Below are 21581 nucleotides of genomic sequence, written 5' to 3'. Positions count from 1 at the left end.
CTTATGCACTTGCCCATTGGCTGCATGTGCCCTCCTGAATTCAACTGTATCCTCAGGAGGGCGGCAGTATTATGTGCTGCACTCTGATATTTTATTCTGCTGAGGCAGCATTTTGTGCTGCACTGTGGTATTTCTACCCTCCCTACTTGCCTTTAGTTAATCTGAAACTGCCTACAAGATGGGGCCACTTTTTTTTTTTCCAGGGCCATTTTAGATTCCCAGTCCGCCCCTGGCTGTGACTTTCTGCTTGGAGGGAAGGGGAGAGCTGCTGGATTTACGGTCTGGGCACATAGTTGTGTATGGCTGCTGCAGAGACCACTCCATGTTGAGCAAATTCATGCTTCCAACCCTTTGAAGCAAAAGTTAGATCTATATAAAAGTAGGTTTTAGCTAATGTTTTAGGTCATGTAAAATATAAGAAAAAGTGGATCGCACATCCTCAATACTATCGTATACCTACCCCTATGCTGCATGCTGTACATGAGGCATTAGTATACAATTTGATCAAAAAGCATAGGCCCACTCACCGCGACAAGGTTGCCTCTTTGAATGGGACCCTATTCTAAATTTGGCGCAGCGCTGCACGGCGACCATCAGGTCCATAGCACATCCTGGATAAGGGGCAAGTAGACTTTTCTACCTCAGGGTACATGCTGTAGCTTTACATAATGTGCACCCCAGATAGTGCCTTCATGATGGACCTTGGCATCTTGAAGGCAGTATAGCAAAATTTTTCTTCGCCCAGATCTGATCCAGGAGACTGTGACTGCAACAATATTTTCAGGCGGATGAGATACAGTAAACGAAATAAGGGTAGAAATGCAAACAATTTCAATCAAAAAGGTGAATGTGAATGGTCTAAAATACAATGTTAATACCATGCATTAAAGGGGTTTGCCAGGAGTTCAATACTGATGGTCCTCGAGATAGGTCATCAATATCAAATTGGCAGGGGTCCGACTCCTGGCGCCCCCAGCAATCAGCTGTTTGAAGAGGCTGTGGTGCTCCATTGAACACCGAGGCCTCTTCCTAGGCCAGTGACGTCACGTTCATTGGTCACTATTTGCAGCTCAGTCCCCTTCCTGTAAACAGGCCTGGGGTACAATACCAAGCACAGCCATGATACCATGTATGGTACTGTGCTTGGTGTGCTGATCAGTGGAGGTGGCGGGAGTTGGACCCCAACTGATTTAATAGGAAAGGCCTTTAATATTTAACTCCCAGAAACCCACTTTAAAACAGTTGCACATGATTAGAAAAATATGGCTGCCTTCTCCCAAAAACGGTGCAGTACTGCACGGCAGCCATTGTTGCTTTGGTGCTGTACTGGTGGGTTGGTGGGACCCAGTGCCATGGAGGCTTTGTAAAACAGCGGGGGCGCTGTTTGACTGCTGGGTCCCGCTGCCTGCTAGGGCGGTGCTGCTGCGTCGGTGGTCGCCGTGCAGCGCTGCGCCAAATTTCGAATAGGGTCCCATTCAAAGAGGCAACCTTGTCGCGGTGAGTGGGCCTATGCTTTTTGATAAAATTGTATACTAATGCCTCATTTACAGCATGCAGCATAGGGGTAGGTATACGATAAATTGCGCTGAGAAGCGATGTTAATTATGCTGAGAAGCAGTTAGATAAAAGCATAGTATTGAGGATGTGCGATCCAGTTCTTTTTCTTATATTTTAAGTCAGACTAGAGGCTCCAATACCAACACATGGTTTGGCTAACAAAAATGGCTGTCATCATTGTACAATGCATTTGGAAAGTCTTCAGCCCCTTTGATTTTTTTCACATTTTGTTATATTGCGGCGTTGTGCTAAAATCTAAGTTTCCCCCACCAATCTGCACTCAATGCCCAATGAATTAAATTTTTTTTTGCAAAGACTGGGCTGAAGGTTCACTTTCCAACAAGGCAATGACCCTAAGCACACAGCCAAGACAACACAGAGGTGACAATTCTGTGAATATCCTTGAGTAGTTCAGCCAGAGCCCTGACTTGAACCCAGTCGAACATCTCTCAAGAGACCTGAAAATGGCTGTCCACCGATGGTCCCCATCCAACCTGACAGAGCTTGAGAGAATCTGCAGAGAAGAACGGTAGAAAATACCAAATCCAGGTGTGCAAACCTTGTGGCATCATACCCAAGAAGACTGGAGGCTGTAATCACTGCCAAAGGTTCTTCAACTAACTCGAGAGTAAAGGGTCTGAATTTTAATGTCCTGAGTAAAGGGGACGAAGACTTATGTGAATGCAAGATTTAGGTTTATCCTTTTCAATAAATTATCAAAGATTTCTAACATTCTGTATCCACTTTGTCCTTATGGGGGATTGTGAGCAGAAGAAACTTGATTTTAGCACAAGGTCACAACATAACAAAATGTGAAAAAAAAGGAAAAAGGGTCTGAAGACTTTCTGAAAGCACTGTATGTCAACAAGATCTTGATTGATCGATCCTGAACAAGGCCTTATTAAGTGTAACCTTTATTCTACTTAAATAAGATAAAATATTTAGTCCAAACAGGATCCTGATAATCGTAGTACGGAAAAAAGAAACAAAGCTGTCAATACAATGGACGGTCAGAGGACTCCGATCAATACAAACTCATAGGATGACCCAGAGATTGTAAATATAGTGTACAGTAGCAAGAGTAGGGATAATCTTGTGTAGATCAAAGCAAAATAGATAGCTGTCCCTATTCTTGCCCTTGTGAAAACTGCTAAGCCTGGAGATGCACCTTGATGGTAGGTGTGCAGTGTCCCACTACCCACGTGGGTACTGCAAAGTTGTAGTGTTATGCTTTGCACGCTTTATATAACCTGTTTTATGCTGCAGTGCATCTTTATGCATAATCCCTGCCAACAGGTGTGTTAGATTCCATTACACTGAGCCTACCACTAGGGGGAGACAACACATCCCATATATAGCCCAGCTCAGGCCTAGTTAGGCAGTCTTCAGTCTTCAGCCCTGAGCTGAAGTTGTCCACATCCTGCTCTGCTAAGAGTTAGTGGACATCAGCTAGAAGTTTAGCTTCAGAAAAGGATATTAATCCAGAAAGCACTAAAGAAACAGAGACCCAAAGGATTAAGGCCATCGCTATACACGCCTTAGGACCTTTGGAGTTAAAAGTGAAGGATTTACCAGCCTCTGGCAGCCTCACTAACCTGCACTAGGATAACAGGGACCAGCGTAGAAGTCATCTACCAGTAGGCATAAAACCTATATCATTAATAGCCTGAGAGACAGACATCACACCTGTGAGCAGTGGACATCTTGCAGCTTTACCTATGTCTCTCTTAAAGAAACTGTATTGCATATCTGGATGTACTAGAGACTGTTTTATACTTGGATGTAACCGTTATCAGGAGCAACGTTCGGTAAAATTTATAAGCTGGATTGCACCATCCTTGTCTCAGTCTTCAGTTCCTCAGTTAACACTACAGTAAATGGTTGTACCACCATAAAAGGTACTGGCGTCACAACTACAAGGGACCTTGCCATAGGCACATTAATACAGACCATCAAGGGCACCTCGAACCACCATCTGGCCTGTGTCCCTTACACCAGAGTGTGCCCCAGAGAATTCCTGTGCCGTTCTCCTCATCACTTGTGCGAGCCTGCCCAGGGACGACATACCCGTGAGTAACCAGAACTGTATTTACCTCGGCCCACCTAATGCTCACACCGTGACCTCACGTGTAATTCCCCTGTCAGTCTGGCTCACTGCAGGTGCACTCCATCCACGTTCCTAGACTGACCTGTCCTCCAACTTTAAATTGCCCCAACGCGTTTCTCCTTAAAGATAATAAAGGTTCATCAGGGGACTGCCAGTATCAGTATGGCACTAGGTCGCAATATACAAAACATAGCAACCTGGAGCTCCCCAGACAGATGTGCATCTGTGACCAGGTTGAGGCCCGCAGCCTCGATCATAACCTATTTATCAGCAATGTGTGAACGTATGCATGCACACGATATCAGTCCGTCACACATTCAGTAATATTAGCAACACTTTCTGATAATATAAGGCAACTTAGCTGATTCAGATAGATGGCGTGTTGCTCCAATCCTCTCACAGATGCAGGATACACGGCTGGGGGGCTCCAGGGGGCAAAATAACAGCTCCATCTTGCCAGGGTAATGGACTCCCATTTAAACAGTGGAATACTGGGTGGACGGATTCGTCCCTATTAGTCACATGATCACTGATCCCCTCTGACCAGATTAAACGGGACGCCGTGCGTCCTAGGCCACACCAAGAGGTGTCTCTCCACCCTATCTCTTCCGCATTTCCCTCTGAGTGAATAATACCAGGGACGATGGCCGTGCGTTCCACCTACAGCTACCGTGGAATGCATGGTTATGTGAGAACCAAGATGGCCGTGCGTTCCACGCACCGCGATCGTGGAACGCAAGCCTAGCAGATAAGCGCACCAGGTGATACAGTCTTGGTGCGTTCACCAGAAAATACAGAAAAGGAGCAAACCATCAAATAAAACAGGAAAACGTAAGTCTCTCATTAAGTCCACCAGGTGACCGAGACCGGAACCTGTAGATCCACTCCGTTTCTTTTTGGAGGATTCTCCGGTCCCAGTCACCTTATACAAATCAGTAAAAGCAAGTTTACCCGTGACTGGGTCATCCTATGAGTTTGTATTGTCCGGAGTCCTCTGACCGTCCATTGTATTGACAGCTTTGCTTCCTTTTCCGTACTACGATGATCAGGATCCCGTTTGGACTAAATATTTTATCTTATTTATGTAGAATAAAGGTTAAGCTTTAGAAGTTGCCCTCGGTGATAACAGTTTTTGGAATAGCAACTTTCTTTTGGAACATTTGTGTATTCAGTGATAGTGAGGCCTTATTATGGCCTCAAGACCTGGACCTACCGAGCCAAATGTAGATCTCCGCAGAACCACCAGGAGCTATGGGTCCCAGAGTCAGAAGCCAACCTAATATTTCAATATCTTTATGTTGGAATTTATTAATATCTTCCAAGCCAGGCATCTTAAATGAATAACGTCTGCAAAGCTCGTTACACACATTCCCAAACCCCAGCATATGAAAACACGCACAGCATGCATGTATGCCCGTGATATATTGTCGTACTTACCAAATAAAACATGCGACAAATTTAATGAGCTGCTCGCTGTTCATTTAACAACCCTAAATAAAATCCATTGCAGGCAGTCAAACGCCAATAACACGGATATAACTCATACTTGGTATGTGAGGGCTGGGGGCCGGGGATATGCTGAAGGACGTGGTAACCCCCATCGCTGGTGCGCTTATCTTCTCTAGCACAGCAGTATCCAGGATTAAAGGATCAATATATTATTGCAGACTAAACCAAGCGCTCTCGTTACTAAGAAACTCTAATTAGCCACATAGTGAATTAGAAATTACTTGGATTAGAAGATGGTTAAGAACTGTAATGAATGTATTTTTCTGTAATGAGGAACTGGTGAATAATGAACCCACGCTGGGTGTTATTCCAGGGCAAGGCCCGTGTCTCGTGTGCCGGGCACCATACCGTGCTCTCTATGAGCTGAATGTATCACCCCACAACAGCAAGGACCGGGGTCCCACATAGAGGTCCTGTAATTGGATGCTCTAGAGTGGACGCGGGGAACCTGCAGCTCCCTCTACAATCCTCAGTGCTGCAGCCGGATACTTTAACCTCTCCACAATATCAGCCTTTATACTCACATTTTACAGAAATTCACAGCTTAAATCTGCATAAATATTTAGCAACTGTGCTCCATTCTGCAGTGATTAGGAGTTATGTGACCTTCTGTATTCATGTCCAACGCTGCATTCAGAGCTTTTCTGGAGCAATCCGTTGTGGAAGCATACTATACAGCTGTCAGCCATAACATTACCATCACCTGCCCATTATTGGAGTCTTCTGTGGGACCAAACCAGATGGGCAAAGCTTCTCTCCCCACATGCATCTGCGAGATTTAAAGGGGTTGTCCAAGAAAAACAAACAAACAATCAACATTATTCAATCACCCCCCTCAGGAAGAAGCTTTGGGCGAAACGTACGTCCCTTGGATCCTTTGGCCTCGTATATTTGATTTATTTTATATTTGCTGTGGAGTTTGGCTAAAATTTGTCTTTTTCAGTTAGACTTCTCTGCAGCTGCTCCCGTTATACCACTTGGGTTGAATGGTGAAGGCAATTGACAACAGCAACATTTATTTGGTCAGTAGTGGGGGCCGTCGTTCTAGTTTATATCTGATTCACTAGACCACTATTTAGGATCTCGGGGACGTGTTTGGTGATAAGTGGTGTTCATCTACGACTGCTAATTTTTTATGTGTTTATTATCATTATTTTATTGATCATGTTCTAATAAAGAAGTACTATTTATGCATACTTTGTGGTATTGTGTTTGTTGCTGGTGATTATTCAATTCAGCATCTGGATCTGAATACTTTTGTAATTGCAGGTAATTAAAAATGTAGCATAACCACTGAGTTATTCAATAAAATCTACCTGAATAGTGCCACCTGTTTGTTGTTTTCCTTATTTCTCTGTCCACCTACTGAGGTGGTCGCACAGGCTCAGTTCCTTCCTTCAACAGCCACCAGCCATATCTACATCAACTATTGACAGTTACAGGGAGAGAGCTGCAGCAGAATGGACATGTCCCCTGAGCTTTCAGCTTGATATAAATCTAGTAGAGCAATTGGAGCAGTGAATTAGGAGATCTCTAGATCTAGGTATAGAGCTGATTCTAGATGTGTTAGAAACAGATTGTCATGTACTATATAATGTCTGATTTTCATTTTTTACATTAATAATTATATAGCCCCTTAAAGTGTCCAGTATCCTGTCTGAGTTCACTGGGTTTCCTTCCTTGGATCACTTTTGGCAGGTGCCATCTACTAGGTACATAGAACACAGTTGTCTAGTTGTCTAGCAATCACAATTTGGACCCAAAGTTGCCCAGATCCTTAAAGTGTAACTGCTATTTCAGTACCAAAAATGAAATTCCTAACATATGTGATGCTGAAGGGAAGATATTCATGAAGCTGCATTTTTCTATGAATTTTACCTTTCTGATGTCTGTATTCAGCCCTTAGCAACCATATTTCTCTGTGCCTCTATTTCAGCAACTTCCTAAGATGGCCTCTGCTGCTCTTCCTGTGATGATCTTTGCCCTTCCTTGAGGCCATCCTGTATTTCCCTCACTTCCCATAAGCCCTTGCCCTCCTCACATGAACTAGCAGGACCAATCAGAACGCAGATAACTTTCCACAGCACCCAGAGCAGTGTGTATTCTCACATACAGCTAACCAGAGACAATCCCTGAAAGTACATTAAATCAGTAAGCATTTCTTTTAACCTCTTAATAGCCAGCTGTCCCTCATTCTCTTCCAGACTGACAGGGGGGGGGGGGGGCTGCTTTAGCTGCTTATATCTCTGGTTTGGTACCAGCTAGAAATATGTATTGTCTGAAAGCTGACATTCCAAGCTTTCAGACAATACCAGAATGACATAAATCTGTTCAGTACAGGGGAAGATATCAATGATAGAAATCTGGATGCTGTGAATGAAGCTGAAAGTAAAAGCAGATTTTACCAGCGATTATTCACAACTCTATTTCCTCTTTTGCTTGGACTAGAGCTGCTACCATTGAGAAGATATCACTATCTAAAGCAGCCCTCCCCCCTCCACAGCTCCAGGCTGTCAGGGCTAAGGTCCTCCCTCCCAGAGGTCATCCGTCTCTTGTTATAATACTGAGAAGACGGACTGCACACGGCAACGCTGAGATGACAGCTGCGGAAAAATGAAATGGCAGTTACACTTTAACGTTTTCCAATTTTCTTGCTTTTCACACAACTTCTAGAACTCATTATTCACTTGACATATCCCATCACCTGACAAGTGCCATTGCCACAAGATAATCTACGCTGTTCACGCTGATTTGAATGATAACCCCAGCCTGCACTTTGCTTGATCTTTTAAAGGGCCATCATCCAATAATCTGAACAGTGCTTGGTTTTAAGCCTCATTTTGTCTGATCCCCTTTTGCATGTGGAATAGGTGACTGTTCCAAGATTACCCGTGGATATCCTCTAAAGGAAAATCCACACATGGGGTTGTTAAAAAGGGTTTGGCCACTTTCTAAAAGAACTATGACGTCTAACCTTGTGGGCACCAACCTACAAAACCCAAAGCGCCCTTATGTTTGCCCTGGTTCAGTGCCCCCTCGGTGTCCATGGATCTGGTCTGTAAACAGTGGCTGTCCTATCCATGGCATCTTCTGAAAGCATTTAGCACATGCGCATATACACGTAGCAGCATCTGCACTTGCACAGGATGCTTTTAGCACAAGCGCTGACATCATGTGACCACTGCTATCTCAACTGCCAGGGAATACGCCAGCGGTTGCCATTTACCAACCAGATCCATGGGCAGCAGGGGACCCTAAAACACGAGCAGGCTTAAAGTTTACGTTAGGGTGTTATCCAAGTTCTTTTAGAAAGTGACCAACCCCTTTAAGAGTAGATATTCCTTTAGGGTATGTTCACATGGATTTCGGGACATAGTCTGCACCAAAATCCACAACTCCTTTGTATGCATCTGAAATTTGCCACAATTAATTTTTGGTACCACCACAAGGGTAATACGTAGCTGGTCATTTATCTTGGGCAGAAAATACAAATAACAATGGGGCTAATTCATGAAGTGCAAACTGCAAATCCTCGTCATAAATCAGGAAAGGGGGGGGGGGGGGGGGTCAGCCTCACATTTCTGCAGTGCAAAATACTGTATGTCAGGTTTAAAATTTGTCATGTGAGCATAGCCTTCACTCCGTGATCTAGCACATGCCAAATCCGTTCGTAAAATGAATGGGGTCACCACCTGTCGGCCTCCTCTGTACTCTACCTGACTGCTAGAACTGTCAGTGAAGTCATTGATCTGTATGCAGCGATTACCACAATTTGGCTCGTCTCAGGGCACATGTCAGATTAATAATGGCACTGATAATCGCCAACTGAAAGTGACTGCTACAAGTCTTTCATATTCTGCGGTTTTAGCTTAATGTGGATTAACTAGATCATGCAAAAATTGTACTGTGTAATTAACCCATCCTGAGCAGTGAGGTGGCATCACTCAGGATGAAAGGGGTTTCTGACCTGCAGAGAGTTAAAGGGCATCTGTCAGCAGTTTTGTACTTATGACATAGGCTGACCTGTTACATGTGCACTTGGCAGCTGAAGGCATCTGTGTTGGTCCCATGTTCATATGTGCCCGCATTGCTGAGAAAAATTAAGTTTTAATATATGCAAATCTAGGAACCTCTAGGAGCAACGGGGGTGTCGCTGTTACACCCAGAGGCTCAGCTCTCTCTGCAACTGCTATGTCCCCTGCACTTAAATTGACAGAGCCAGGCAGTGAAAATGTTATCACGCCTGGACTTGACTTCTCCTAAAGCCAAAGTGGAGAGGGAGCGGCAGTTGCAGAAAGAACTGAGCCTATAGGTGTAACTGCAACGCCCCCGTTGCTCCTAGAGGCTCATTTGCATATATTAAAATATCATTTTTTCTCAGCAATGCGGGCACATATGAACATGGGACCAACACAGATGTCTTCAGCTGCCAAGTGCACATGTAACAGGTCAGCCAGTGTCATAGGTACAAAACTGCTGACAGATGCCCTTTAAAGCCCTACTGGGGGGTTGTAAAAAAGATAAAAGTGCGCAGATACGACCAAAACACTGACTCAAGCCAACGAAGGTCATGTGAATCAGCCCTTAAACTGAATTTTTTTTTATCTTGGTGGACTGCTATATAGATTCAAAAATGAAATAAAAACAAAAAGGGACAAGTCTTAAAATCCCAAGTCAATGTTACACTAGGAGCGCTGCAGGTTCGTCGTGAGGTGGGTATTGTTCACACACCGTCCATATAAAGTAGTAAAACCGTGCTGCTCCAGCAGTGAAAAAGTACACCTTTCAGACACACAGAAAGTTCATCTGATATGGTCGAATCCAACAAAGTGACTTCGACTTCCACAAGAGCCGGTGCTCTTAATCCCTATAATATTAAAGGAGACGGCCTGACATTGTGAAGTCCCGCACGTCCTTCATCTTATCAAATCATTTATTATACTCACAAATTCCATAAAATATCAGTCACATAGAATAAGTGGCACTGCCCATTGGTGGACTGCCGACTGTCCATTTTATCACTAATATCACGGAGGTCATCATCACCACTTTCTTGTGTCCGAAGAACCGATTTATGATTCAAGTCATAGAAGTGAAACTCCAGGTAATTCTTTAAATTGAGCTACAAGGGTCATGTATTATACCAGGGCTGTTAAAGGGTTTTTTCCTTTATGACAACTTATCCCCCATCCTCGGGAGCGCTGGGGCCCCCCGCTGATCACGAGGAGGCCATGCATCTCTTGCGCTCTGACCTTCAGCAACCCCATAGAGCTGAATGGAACATGAATGACCGCCTCTCCAATCAAAAGGGGGAGTACAGGCCATGCACTGTGTGAACTCCACGCTGCCGTGCAGACCCATTGACTTGAAATGTTGCGCATCGCAGACCCATACGGCATAGGACATGTGCTATCTTTTGCGGTAGAAAGGCACGGATCAGAAGCCCATGGAAACACACGGAAGGCCTTCTGTGGGCTTCTGGGTCCAGGTCTCCGCACCGCAAAAGATAGAACATGTCCTATCTTTTTCCGTATGTTGTAGATTGTGGCCCCATTCAAGTCAATAGGTCCACTTTGCGATGCGGAGTTCGTGTTTTGCAGACCCGCAGTTCGCGGTCCACAGCTACACCATGGTCGTGTGAATGTAGTCTAATATACAGAGTTCAGGAATTGGTATCGGTTTGGGAAAGGCCAATTTCTCCTGTATAATCCAGGAGCATACAGCCATTTTATTTCCTGTGGTGTTAAAGGGGTCAATATCAGATTGGAGAGTGGTCAGACTGTCGGCACAAGACTCAGATCCCCACTGATCTGATCCTGATGACCTGTCCTGAGCATAGGTCCTCAATATTGGAAAGCTGGATAACCCTCGAGCTGCTGCAAGGGGGCACGCCCGCTACACAATGGAGCGGTGGCTGCGAGTGACAGCAGAGCGGTGGGAATGGCGGGTGTCGATCTGATATTAACGGCCTACCCTGAGGACTGTAGCAGCTTTATCATGGGGTTGTTGCCCACACGGCCTCTACATGTGAATTGTAGCGCAACGCACTTCTTTACCTGTAAGAGTCGTGCCGCCAAAAACTATATCATCAGTGATCTAACAGGCAGGGTTCTGCCACGCGGCACAAAGCACGCTTAGTAATGTCAGATACGACGAGATTTAGAAACGCTCTGTTACAGCACGACTTTTTTTTTTTCCACACGCTCGCTCCTGTTCTATTAACACCTCGTGAAATGTACAAAACGTTCCTGAAGTGACTCATGAAAAACTAAAACGAGAGGTCAACCTGTACACCGCGCTCGGGTCAGCCAAACAGATGCTCCGGGGGCCGACAACTCACAAGACCACAGCCGGGCTCCGGCGTTTGGAGGACGGCCAGAACATTACCGTTTACAGATCGCTCCAAACAAAGCGGAATTCCCTGTGCAGCACTGGCTCCTGTTGCTTACATATATAGCCAAATCCAAACCATAAGGCATGGCAGCTGCTGGTGCGGAAGTGTTACAGAAGACCTATTAACGGAGACCTGACAGCATGGCGACCATCACATTTTATGTGCTTCTTATACAGTGTCTGACTGCAAAGCTGTGAAATACAGACGGGGGCCTACGCTTCCAGGAATGCGCAATTTGCTTTGAATAGGTAGACATGTAAGTGCACAATGTGCAAAGAATGTAGCACTGTGGACCCACGGAGGAGGATATCCTCTCGCTAATGAAGGTGGATTCATACCCAACATCGTTGTATGAAATGAAAACAGTCTGCTTTTTATTCTCTCCCAATAGCGGCGCCACATCTGACCACAGGCTATGTCTGGTATTGCAGCTCATCACTTTTCATCTGAATAGGGAAGCATGGCCGGACACAGTCCTTGGAAGACCATGATGCGGTTTTCTCATCAAATCACATTCATTTAGACACAAGAGTCTAGCTACGGATCGCGGTGTTTTGTGATGGAGTACTAGGACATCATGTCCAGTGGAGAGGCAGCCTTTAAATGCAATAAACTCACAGCGTGCGTCAGTGAGAGGTCTCGTTCTGACCTCTGCATCTCTGAAAGGAACGCACAGCATTAGGGCGCATGCAAATTGCGGATCTGCAAAATACAGATACCGGCCTTGTGCATTTTGCGGAACAGCCGGCCCATAACAGAACTGTTCTATCGTTGTCCGTAAACCAGACAATAATAGGACGTGTTCAATTTTTGTGCGCAACGGGCACGTGGTCACACGGACGTGGACGTGGAATGCACACAAAGTAATTTCCGTTTTTTTGCGGCCCCATTGAAGTGAATGGTACCGCATACGGGCAAAAACAAAACCCTGGAAAAGACACGGGAAAAAAAAACACATTTCTGTGCATTAGCCTTAGGCCTCATGCACACGACCGTTCTGTTTTTTGCGGTCCGCAAACCGCGGATCCGCAAAAAACAGAAGCCGCCCATTGTAGAAATGCCTATTCTTGTCCGCAAAACTGACAAGAATAGGACATGCTATATTTTTTTTGCGGGGCCACGGAACGGATCAACGGATGCGGACAGCACACGGAGTGCTGTTCGCATCTTTTGCGGCCCCATTGAAGTGAACGGGTCCGCATACGAGCCACAAAAACTGCGGCTCGGATGCGGACCCGAACAACGGTCGTGTGCATGAGGCCTTATACGGATTTATAATGCTGGGTAACCTTGAGAGTCCTGAAATCTATTGTATTACACCGACAGCATCACGTCAGTGTAATACAATACATTCCAGGACTCTCAAGGTTACCCAGCATTATAAATCAGTATAAATAAGGGCTCATTCAGACGACTGTATGAATGGGTCCGACAGTCTGAATGGTGATTTTTCTGCTCACGCCAAACCATAGGCACTGCAAAAGCCATTCCTTTCTTTTTACCATTCAACCACTGCGTTAGCCCAGAGTAACACACAGTGCAACAAACATGAGGCGCCCAGCTTTCATCTTGATCTCCAATTTTACAGTCAAAGTAATACTTGAAAGTAGGGTTAAGCGAGCAGCCAATCAACAAGCCTTTAACTTGTATGCCCATAGAAGCCATCACAACCATGCCTACTAATGGCATGGCTGTGATTGGCCAGTGCAGCATGTGACCCAGCCTCTATATAAGCTGTAGTCACGTAGCGCCGCACGTCACTCTGCTGTGCTTAGTGTAGGGATAGGATGCTGCTGCTGTGAGCAAGAGAATAGGACAGAATCTTTATCAGAAGTGCTTGTTAACTCAGCGATAGACCTAGATTTTGTTTTGTGGGTGCAGTGCACAATCTTTTTACCCTGCCCTGAGCCCAGTGACCCAGAAAAAAAAACTTTTATCCGTCAGTTAGGTGGGCGGCGGCGGCCATTTTATGCACGTTCTGTGCACCAGCACAGCATATGTGCATTTATGAGAGTCATATAGAAGCTTTAAATACAGCAATTATATTCTGGGTTTAAAAAAAATCACCAATTTTTGGCAAGACCCTTGCAGCATTTGTCTGTGTGCAATTTAAGCTTGAAATACTGCAATAATTTTCTGGGTTTTAAAAAACACCTATTTTTGGCAATACCCTCCATCTGGGGCCTATGCCGCATTTGTCAGAGTTCAATTTAAGCTTGAAATACAGCAATAATTTTCTGGGTTTAAAAAAATACCCTTTTTGGGCAAAATACCAAATTTTACAGCCCTTGCTGCATCTGTCAGTGTGAAACACAAGCGTTATATACTGCGGTCATATTCTGTTATTAAAAAAACACCCATTAGGGCAAAATCCTAATTTTGCGGAGTTTGATGCATCTGTCATTGTTAAAGGGGTTCTGCACTTTGTTTAAACTGATCATCGATCCTCTGGATAGATCATCAGCTTCTGATCGGTGGGGGTCAGACACCCGGGACCCCCGCCGATCAGCTGTTTGAGAAGGCAGCGGCGCTCCAGCAGTGCAGCGGCCTTCTCACTGTTTACCGCTGGCCGAGTGATGTCACGACTTGTATCAACTGGCCTGGGCTAAGCTCCATTCAAGGAAACGGAGCTTAGCCCCGCCCAGGCCAGTGATACTAGTCGGGAAGTCACTGGGCCGGCGGTAAACAGTGAGAAGGCCGCGCCGCTGCCTTCTCAAACAGCTGATCGGCGGGGGTCCCGGTTGTCGGACCCCGCCGATCAGATGCTGATGATCTATCCAGAGGAGTAGAAGTACAGCAATAATTTTCTGGGTTTAAAAAAAGCACCCCTTTTTAGCAATAACCTCCATCTGGGGCCTGTGCAGGTTTTGTCAGTGTGCAATTTAAGCTTGAAACACTGCAATAATATTCTGGGTTTTAAAAGACACCCCTTTTTGGCACTACCCTAGTGTGCAATTTAAGCTTGAAATACAGCAATAATTTTCTGGGTTTAAAAAAAAAACACCCTTTTTGGGCAAAATACTAAATTTCACAGCCCTTGCTGCATCTGCCAGTGTGAAATACAAGCGTTAGATACTACTGTCATATTCTGTTTTTAAAAAAAACACCCATATTGGGCCAAATACTAAATTTGCGGCCTTGGCTGCATCTGTCAGTGTGAGATACAAGCTTGAAATACTGCAATAATATTCTGGGTTTAAAAAAACACCCATTTTGGGCCAAATACGAAATTTGTGGCCTTGGCTGCATCTGTCTGGGTGAAATACACGCGTTAGATACTGGTGTTCTATTCTGTTATAGAAAAAACACCCATTTTGGGCAAGATCCAAAATTTGCGGAGAATGAGGAGAGCGTTGAATAAGGGACGTGGCCCCGGTCATGGTGCTGCTGGTGGAGCTCCTGTTGCAGGGAGAGGACGTGGTCGATCTGTGCCAGCTACACGCACAAGTGAAACGCCTTCCTCAGGTGCGAGTAGGCGACAAAACCTTCAGCGTTATTTGGTCTGGCCTAATACAGCTCTACGAATGGTGAGGCCAGAACAAGTACAGGCGATAGTAGATTGGGTTGCTGACAGTGCCTCCAGTTCCTTCACATTGTCTCCCACCCAGTATCCTGCTGAAAGATCAGAGTTAGCACCTGCAGCCGATGTCCATCAGTCTTTCACGTCATCCCCTTGCAAATCAGCCAAGCAGTCTGAGCCCCAAGTCTTGCAGCAGTCTCTTCTGATTTTTGATGACTGCTAGCAGGGTTTCCCAGAGCCATCCACATAGCCCTGCCCCAGAAATGGAAGAGATTGAGTGCACCGATGCCCAACCACTTATATTTCAGGATGAGTACATGGGAGGACCATAGCAGCACATCTCAGATGATGACGAAACACAGGTGCCAACTGCTGGGGCTTTCGAAAGTGTGCAGACTGACAAGGAGGGCAGGGGTGAAGACTGGGTGGAAGATGATGTGGAGGACGATGAGGTCCTCGACCCCACATGGAAGGAAGGTCATGAAATTGACCTGTGTAGTTCGGAGGAAGAGGCGGTGGTCGCACAGAGCCATCAGCACAGCAGAAGATGGAGCAGGGTGCAAAAGCGGAGCGGCCGTCCCTTAGACAGTGCGCCTGCTACTGCCCAACGCAGCAAGGGACCGAGCACATCAAAGCCAGCTCCAAGAAGTTCAATGGCGTGGCAGTTCTTCAGACAATGTGCTGACAAGACACGAGTGGTTTGCACACTGTGCAATCAGAGCCTGAAGCGAGGCATAAACGTTCTCAACCTGAGCACAACCTGCATGACCAGGCATCTAAGTGCAAAGCACGAGCTGCAGTGGAGTAGACACCTTAAAAACCAAGAAAGGTCTCTGGCTCCTCCTGCTTCCTCTTCTGCTGCAGTCTCAGCCTCTTCATGCACCTCTGGAGTGACAGTGGCACCTGCCACCTTGCAAACAGAGGATCTGTCAGCAACACCACCACCTGGGTCACCAAGCATCTCCACAATGTCCCACGGAAGCGTTCAGCTCTCCATCTCCCAAACACTGGAGCGAAAGAGGAAGTACCCCCCTACCCACCCGCGATCCCTAGCCCTGAATGCCAGCATTTCAAAATTCCTGGCCTTTGAAATGCTGTCATTCCGTCTGGTGGAGACAGAGAGCTTTAAAAGCCTTATGGCGGTGGTTGTCCCACAGTACGTCGTGCCCAGCCGCCACTACTTTTCCAGGCGAGCCATCCCTTCCCTGCACAACCAAGTGGGGGACAAAATCAGGTGTGCACTGCGCAACGCCATCTGTGGCAAGCTCCACCTAACTACGGATACGTGGACCAGTAAGCAAGATCAGGGACGCTATATCTCCCTAACGCAAATATAAAAATACAAAAAAAGAGGATTACGGTACAATTTGAACTCTCTGGTCCTAAGGGTGGACCAGGAATCACGAGAAAGGTACCTGAAGTAGAGGTTATCAGAGGCGCCAAGGGGTGGAGGTGAGTTCTGTAGAGAACAATATATATATAATTATATAGCTATATATATGTGTGTATAGGAGTTATGCTCGTCCACAGCTATGGATCAGGATAGGCAGCTCAAGTGTTTCGGTGGGTCAAGGATTGCCCTTGCCCACCTTTGAAGAGATAAAAGCGGTGCGGAGAGAAAGATAAAAAGAGGAGCCCTTCACACCCGTTAAAAAGAAAGAAGAAACACGTACTAGGCGCCAAATCACTCGGTCATTAATTGTAATGAAGATATGTTTGATTCTTATTTGTATATAGAAAATAAAAAGACCTTCACCTGGGTCTAGTGAAAAAGCCAAGAGTTTGGAAAGGGGACCACAACCCTATGGTGGTGATATTGACAAATGGAGATTAAAAATGAAAATAATAATAAAATCAAATGCACTCACTTCACAGGGGGGGGGGGGGGGGGGCAGTCACCAGGATAAGCTCAAGACACCTGGGACTATTTTCCCCCCCGGCCAGGATCGCATGTAGAGATATAAATAATTGAACGCCGCCTACACACGTGGCTTCTGGTCAATCATTTTAATAATAAATAATAAGATGATTGACCAGAAGCCACGTGTGTAGGCGGCGTTCAATTATTTATATCTCTACATGCGATCCTGGCCGGGGGGGAAAATAGTCCCAGGTGTCTTGAGCTTATCCTGGTGACTGCCCCCCCCCCCCCCCCTGTGAAGTGAGTGCATTTGATTTTATTAATATTTTCATTTTTAATCTCCATTTGTCAATATCACCACCATATGGTTGTGGTCCCCTTTCCAAACTCTTGGCTTTTTCACTAGACCCAGGTGAAGGTCTTTTTATTTTCTATATACAAATAAGAATCAAACATATCTTCATTACAATTAATGACCGAGTGATTTGGCGCCTAGTACGTGTTTCTTCTTTCTTTTTAACGGGTGCGAAGGGCTCCTCTTTTTTTCTTTCTCTCCGCACCGCTTTTATATCTCCCTAACAGCACACTGGGTAAATGCAGTGGCGGCTGGGCCTGAGGCGGATAGCAATTTGGCGTATGTCCTTCCACCACCGAGGATTGCAGGGCGCTTCTCTTTGCCTCCTGTTGCTTCCTCATCCTCTACCGCCTCCTCATCCGGTCAGCGTAACACCTTCACCACCAACTTCAGCACAGCCAGGGGTAAACGACAGCAGGCAGTTTTAAAACTTATCTGTTTGGGGGACAAACCCCAAACCGCGGAGCTGTGGACGGGCATGGAGCAACAGACCGATAAGTGGTTGGTACCAGTGAGCCTCAAGCCCGGCCTGGTGGTGTGCGATAATGGGCAAAATGTCGTAGCAGCTCTGGGACTAGCCGGTTTGATGCCCACCCCTTGCCTGGCGCATGTGCTGAATTTGGTGGTCCAGAGGTTCCTTAAAAATTACCCCGATATATCAGAGCTGCTGCAGAAAGATGCCGTGGTCAAATGTGACCACAGCATCGGCGCAGTCCGGAAGCGGAAGTCGTGCACTTCCGTTCCGATAACAGCGTTCCCTGGCTGAGATCAGGGAACCTGTTACATTGATCTAATAGGCTGAAGCCTCAAGCAGGCTTTGGTGCCAATAAGATGACTATACCAATACAGGCCACTAAGTGGCAGCATTGTATTGGTATAGTGCAAATGAAGTGTTCAATGGTGTCTATATAGACATCAATGAACACAATAGGCAATCTAATGATTGCCAGTTATTGTCACCCAAGGCGACCTAAAAGTAAAAAAATAAAAAAAAATAAAAAAAGTTTTGGCAAATATAAAAATTAAAAAAAAAAGTTCAAATCACCCCCCTTTCTTCAAAATAAAAATACTTAATAAAATAAAAATACTTAATAAAATAAAAATTTACATCATGGGCATCGCCACGTGCGAAAATGACCATACTATTAAAATATAACAATATTAATGGCATACGGCAAATGGCGTAACGGGGAAAAAAAAAAACTGCCAATTTGCCATTTTTTGTCACTTCAACTACCCAATAATTTTTTTTTTTATAAAAAGTGATCAAAAAGCTGCACACACTTCAAATTGGTATCACTGAAAAGAACAGATCGTCTCGCAAAAAAGTAGCCCTCACACAGCACCGTACACAAAACTACAAAAAAGTTATAGGGGTCAGAATATGGTTCTAAAAAAATAATAATAATTTCCTCAAAGCGCGGTATCGTCGTAACCGTACTGACCTGGAGAATGAAGATAACAGGTCAATTTTACCGCATAGTGTACAGTGTAAAAAAATAAAAATAAAAACCTTTATCAGAATTTTCCCAATTCTACCCCATTTGGAATTTTTTTTCCCCGCTTCCTACTACATGGTATGCAACAGTAAATGGTGCCATTAGAAAGAACAACTTGTCCTGCAAAAAATTAGCCCTCATAAGGCTATGTGAATGGAAAAATAAAAAAAAGTTAGGACTATGGGAAAGCGGGGAGTGAAAAACGAAAAAACGCAAAAATGGAAAATCCCAGGGTTCTTAAGGGGTTAAAATCTAGACGTATCAGGCAAATTCTGAGTTCATATTTGGAATCAGCGCGCACATTTTAGTACAAATCACATGTGTTTCTCTCAGTATCAAAATCATTGTTGCGCGGTGTATGGGCCACATGTTCCATAAAATGCTTGAAAACTCAACTGCAGTAATACTGTGGTGTGCACGCATATGTGTGTAAATGTATAGCTTGTGGCTCCTGGCAGTCATAGGTTTTGTTTTGTTTTCTGGCTCTTTGTGTCTGTAAGGTCGGCCACCCCTGGTGCAATGGTACAACTATGTGTTGGAAAGCAGTTCAGTGCAGGCCCCCTCCCCAAAGTGCCCCATGGCAGCTGCATGGCTTATCTCTATGGCAGGTAAGCCACAGCCCACGACTAATACTATTTAACATAATCAAACAAGAATCTTAAGAGGGAAGCGGTTTATTTGAGGGTTAACAAAAATAAAAAATAAAAAAGGGGGAAAAAAACATAACAATGTGTTATCTGAATTATACAGCAGCTTCTGGCTCCGGCTCTTGATTCTGCTTCTCGGAGACCTGTGGGAAGGAAATATAATTGTAAGCATACATCAGCAAGTGCAATGATAAAGTTGTAATTATATATTCACCCCATGAACTATATGATCAAGCTTCCTGCCAAGGAATTTGTATGGTAGCGGAGGGGGACACAAGAGACTGACATTCAGTTAAATGTGACGAAAATTGGCACACATGGCGATGTTCTTCTTAACACCCCGGTCGCCAGCGCAATTACAATACTGCTTGCTCTGAATGTTTCCTCTTTAGATGGTAAATGATGTGCTTGTCAGGCCTGCGTGTCATGCATCTCAGCAGATACAAACTCAACTTCCAGTACATGGCAGCCTCTGGCATAAGATTATAGACCGTGACATAAAGCAAAATCTTGCCTAGAGACGCCACCTGGAGTTCAGACCGATTTTCCTCTCATCCCACTGGCGTATTTACCATATTTTTGGACTATAAGACACACTCTTTTACCCCAAAAGTGTGGGAAAGTGTCAGTGCGTCTTATAGTCCAAATGCTAATGACCCCCTTCCATTATGGAAGCGATCCTCACGGAGGCACGGGGAGTCGTGAGGGAAGTGCTGTGCAGTACTCCCCCTCCCTGGTCTTCTTCCGGGACCAACTCTGCACTGTGTCTTGACCATGTACAGCGTCAGGACGTAGTGCATGTAGGCCCGCACTATGACCTTACGCTGTGCGACATCAGGTCACAGTGCAGCGTGGGCCAGAGGACGACGAGTGAGTGAGTGGCAGCGCCGTCCAGGGCAAGCGAGGCAAGTTTATTTATTTTTTAATGTCTGATCTGATGGGGATCCGATCTGAGGCTGATGGGGTTGGAGGGTCTGATCTGAGGCTGATTGAGCTGGGAGGTCTGATTTTGGGGTCTGTTCTGAGGTCTGATTAAGAATGGGGGTCTGATCTAAGGTCTAATGAAGAAAGGGGGACTGATTTGGGGGTCTGATCTGAGGTCTGATGAAAAACATTTTACTTATTTTCCACCTCCAAATTCTAGGTGCATCTTAGTCCAAAAAATATGGTATCTTAAATCGGTCTAAGGATCTCTAAGACTGTATTCTGCATATATAACCTGTCAATACTGTGATTTCTGGTCTGTTAAAGGGGTTCTCCAGGAATTAACAAAATGAAAATACTTAAAAATGAATTATAAATATAATCCCAAATATCTTTCATTAATTATAACGGCTCCTTTTGTTTGGGGAGAAAGCATTAGGAGAAATAAAATGGCTGCCGTCCTATCGCTACACACAAAACCTGACCTAACCACAAAGTAGGACAAGTTACTTCACAACACTGAGCTAAAGAGCTGCCTCAGCCTCCTCTCCTACTTGTCAGGGGTTATGATCCTAAATACATATGATAAGATATTCAGCTGTATCTCTGTAGGAATGGAGTTCATGAGGAGATATGAAGTACAGAGGAGATGGACAGGACAGACTGTGGTAATAGAGACTGCATACAAGAGCTGCTGCTCATTATCTACACCACCACTTCTTCTCTGTACTTCATGTCTCCTCGTGAACCCCATTACTACAGAGATTCAGGTGAAGATCTTATTAGACTGTATTCAGAATCATAATCCCTGACAAGTAGAAGTGAACAGGAGTGAATAGGACGGCAGCCATTTTATTTCCACTAATAATTGCTCCCTAGACAAAACGAGCCATATAACTAATAAAAGGTATTTGGGAATATATTTATAATAAACTAATATTTAAGTATTTTCTTTTTTTTTAATTCCCAGAGAACCCCTTTAAGCACCTTTACATGTAGCCTATGGTTGCTGTAAACATGCCCAACATAGCATTTTGTGATCACCATCAGTGGCTTCTACTGATATGACAGGTTGTAAACGTTTTCCTTTGCAACCTTTTGTCCATTATATAACCCTCTGAAGAAATACCCCTAGGACCAATGAAGCAACATTTCAACATTACCGTAATACCAAATACAGCCCATAGATGGCTATAGTGGGTTCTGGA

At 44.9% G+C, this 21581-nt stretch overlaps 1 protein-coding gene across 1 annotated transcript in view; it reads right to left on the bottom strand.

Annotated features, from left to right (window-relative positions):
• Positions 1-19460: 19460 nt before the first annotated feature.
• The window catches only part of MRPL39 (mitochondrial ribosomal protein L39), a 99909-nt gene continuing 97788 nt past the window's right edge, over positions 19461-21581 (bottom strand). Inside the window, exon 10 of the mRNA XM_040423213.1 lies at positions 19461-19592. Within this exon, the coding sequence (XP_040279147.1) occupies positions 19545-19592 (48 nt within the window). The 3' untranslated portion in view covers positions 19461-19544. The remainder of the gene's footprint in view (positions 19593-21581) is intronic.

This window comes from Bufo bufo, chromosome 3 (genome assembly GCF_905171765.1).
Source record: "Bufo bufo chromosome 3, aBufBuf1.1, whole genome shotgun sequence".
Lineage (NCBI taxonomy): Eukaryota > Metazoa > Chordata > Amphibia > Anura > Bufonidae > Bufo > Bufo bufo.
This window is presented reverse-complemented; position numbering and strand designations above follow the sequence as displayed.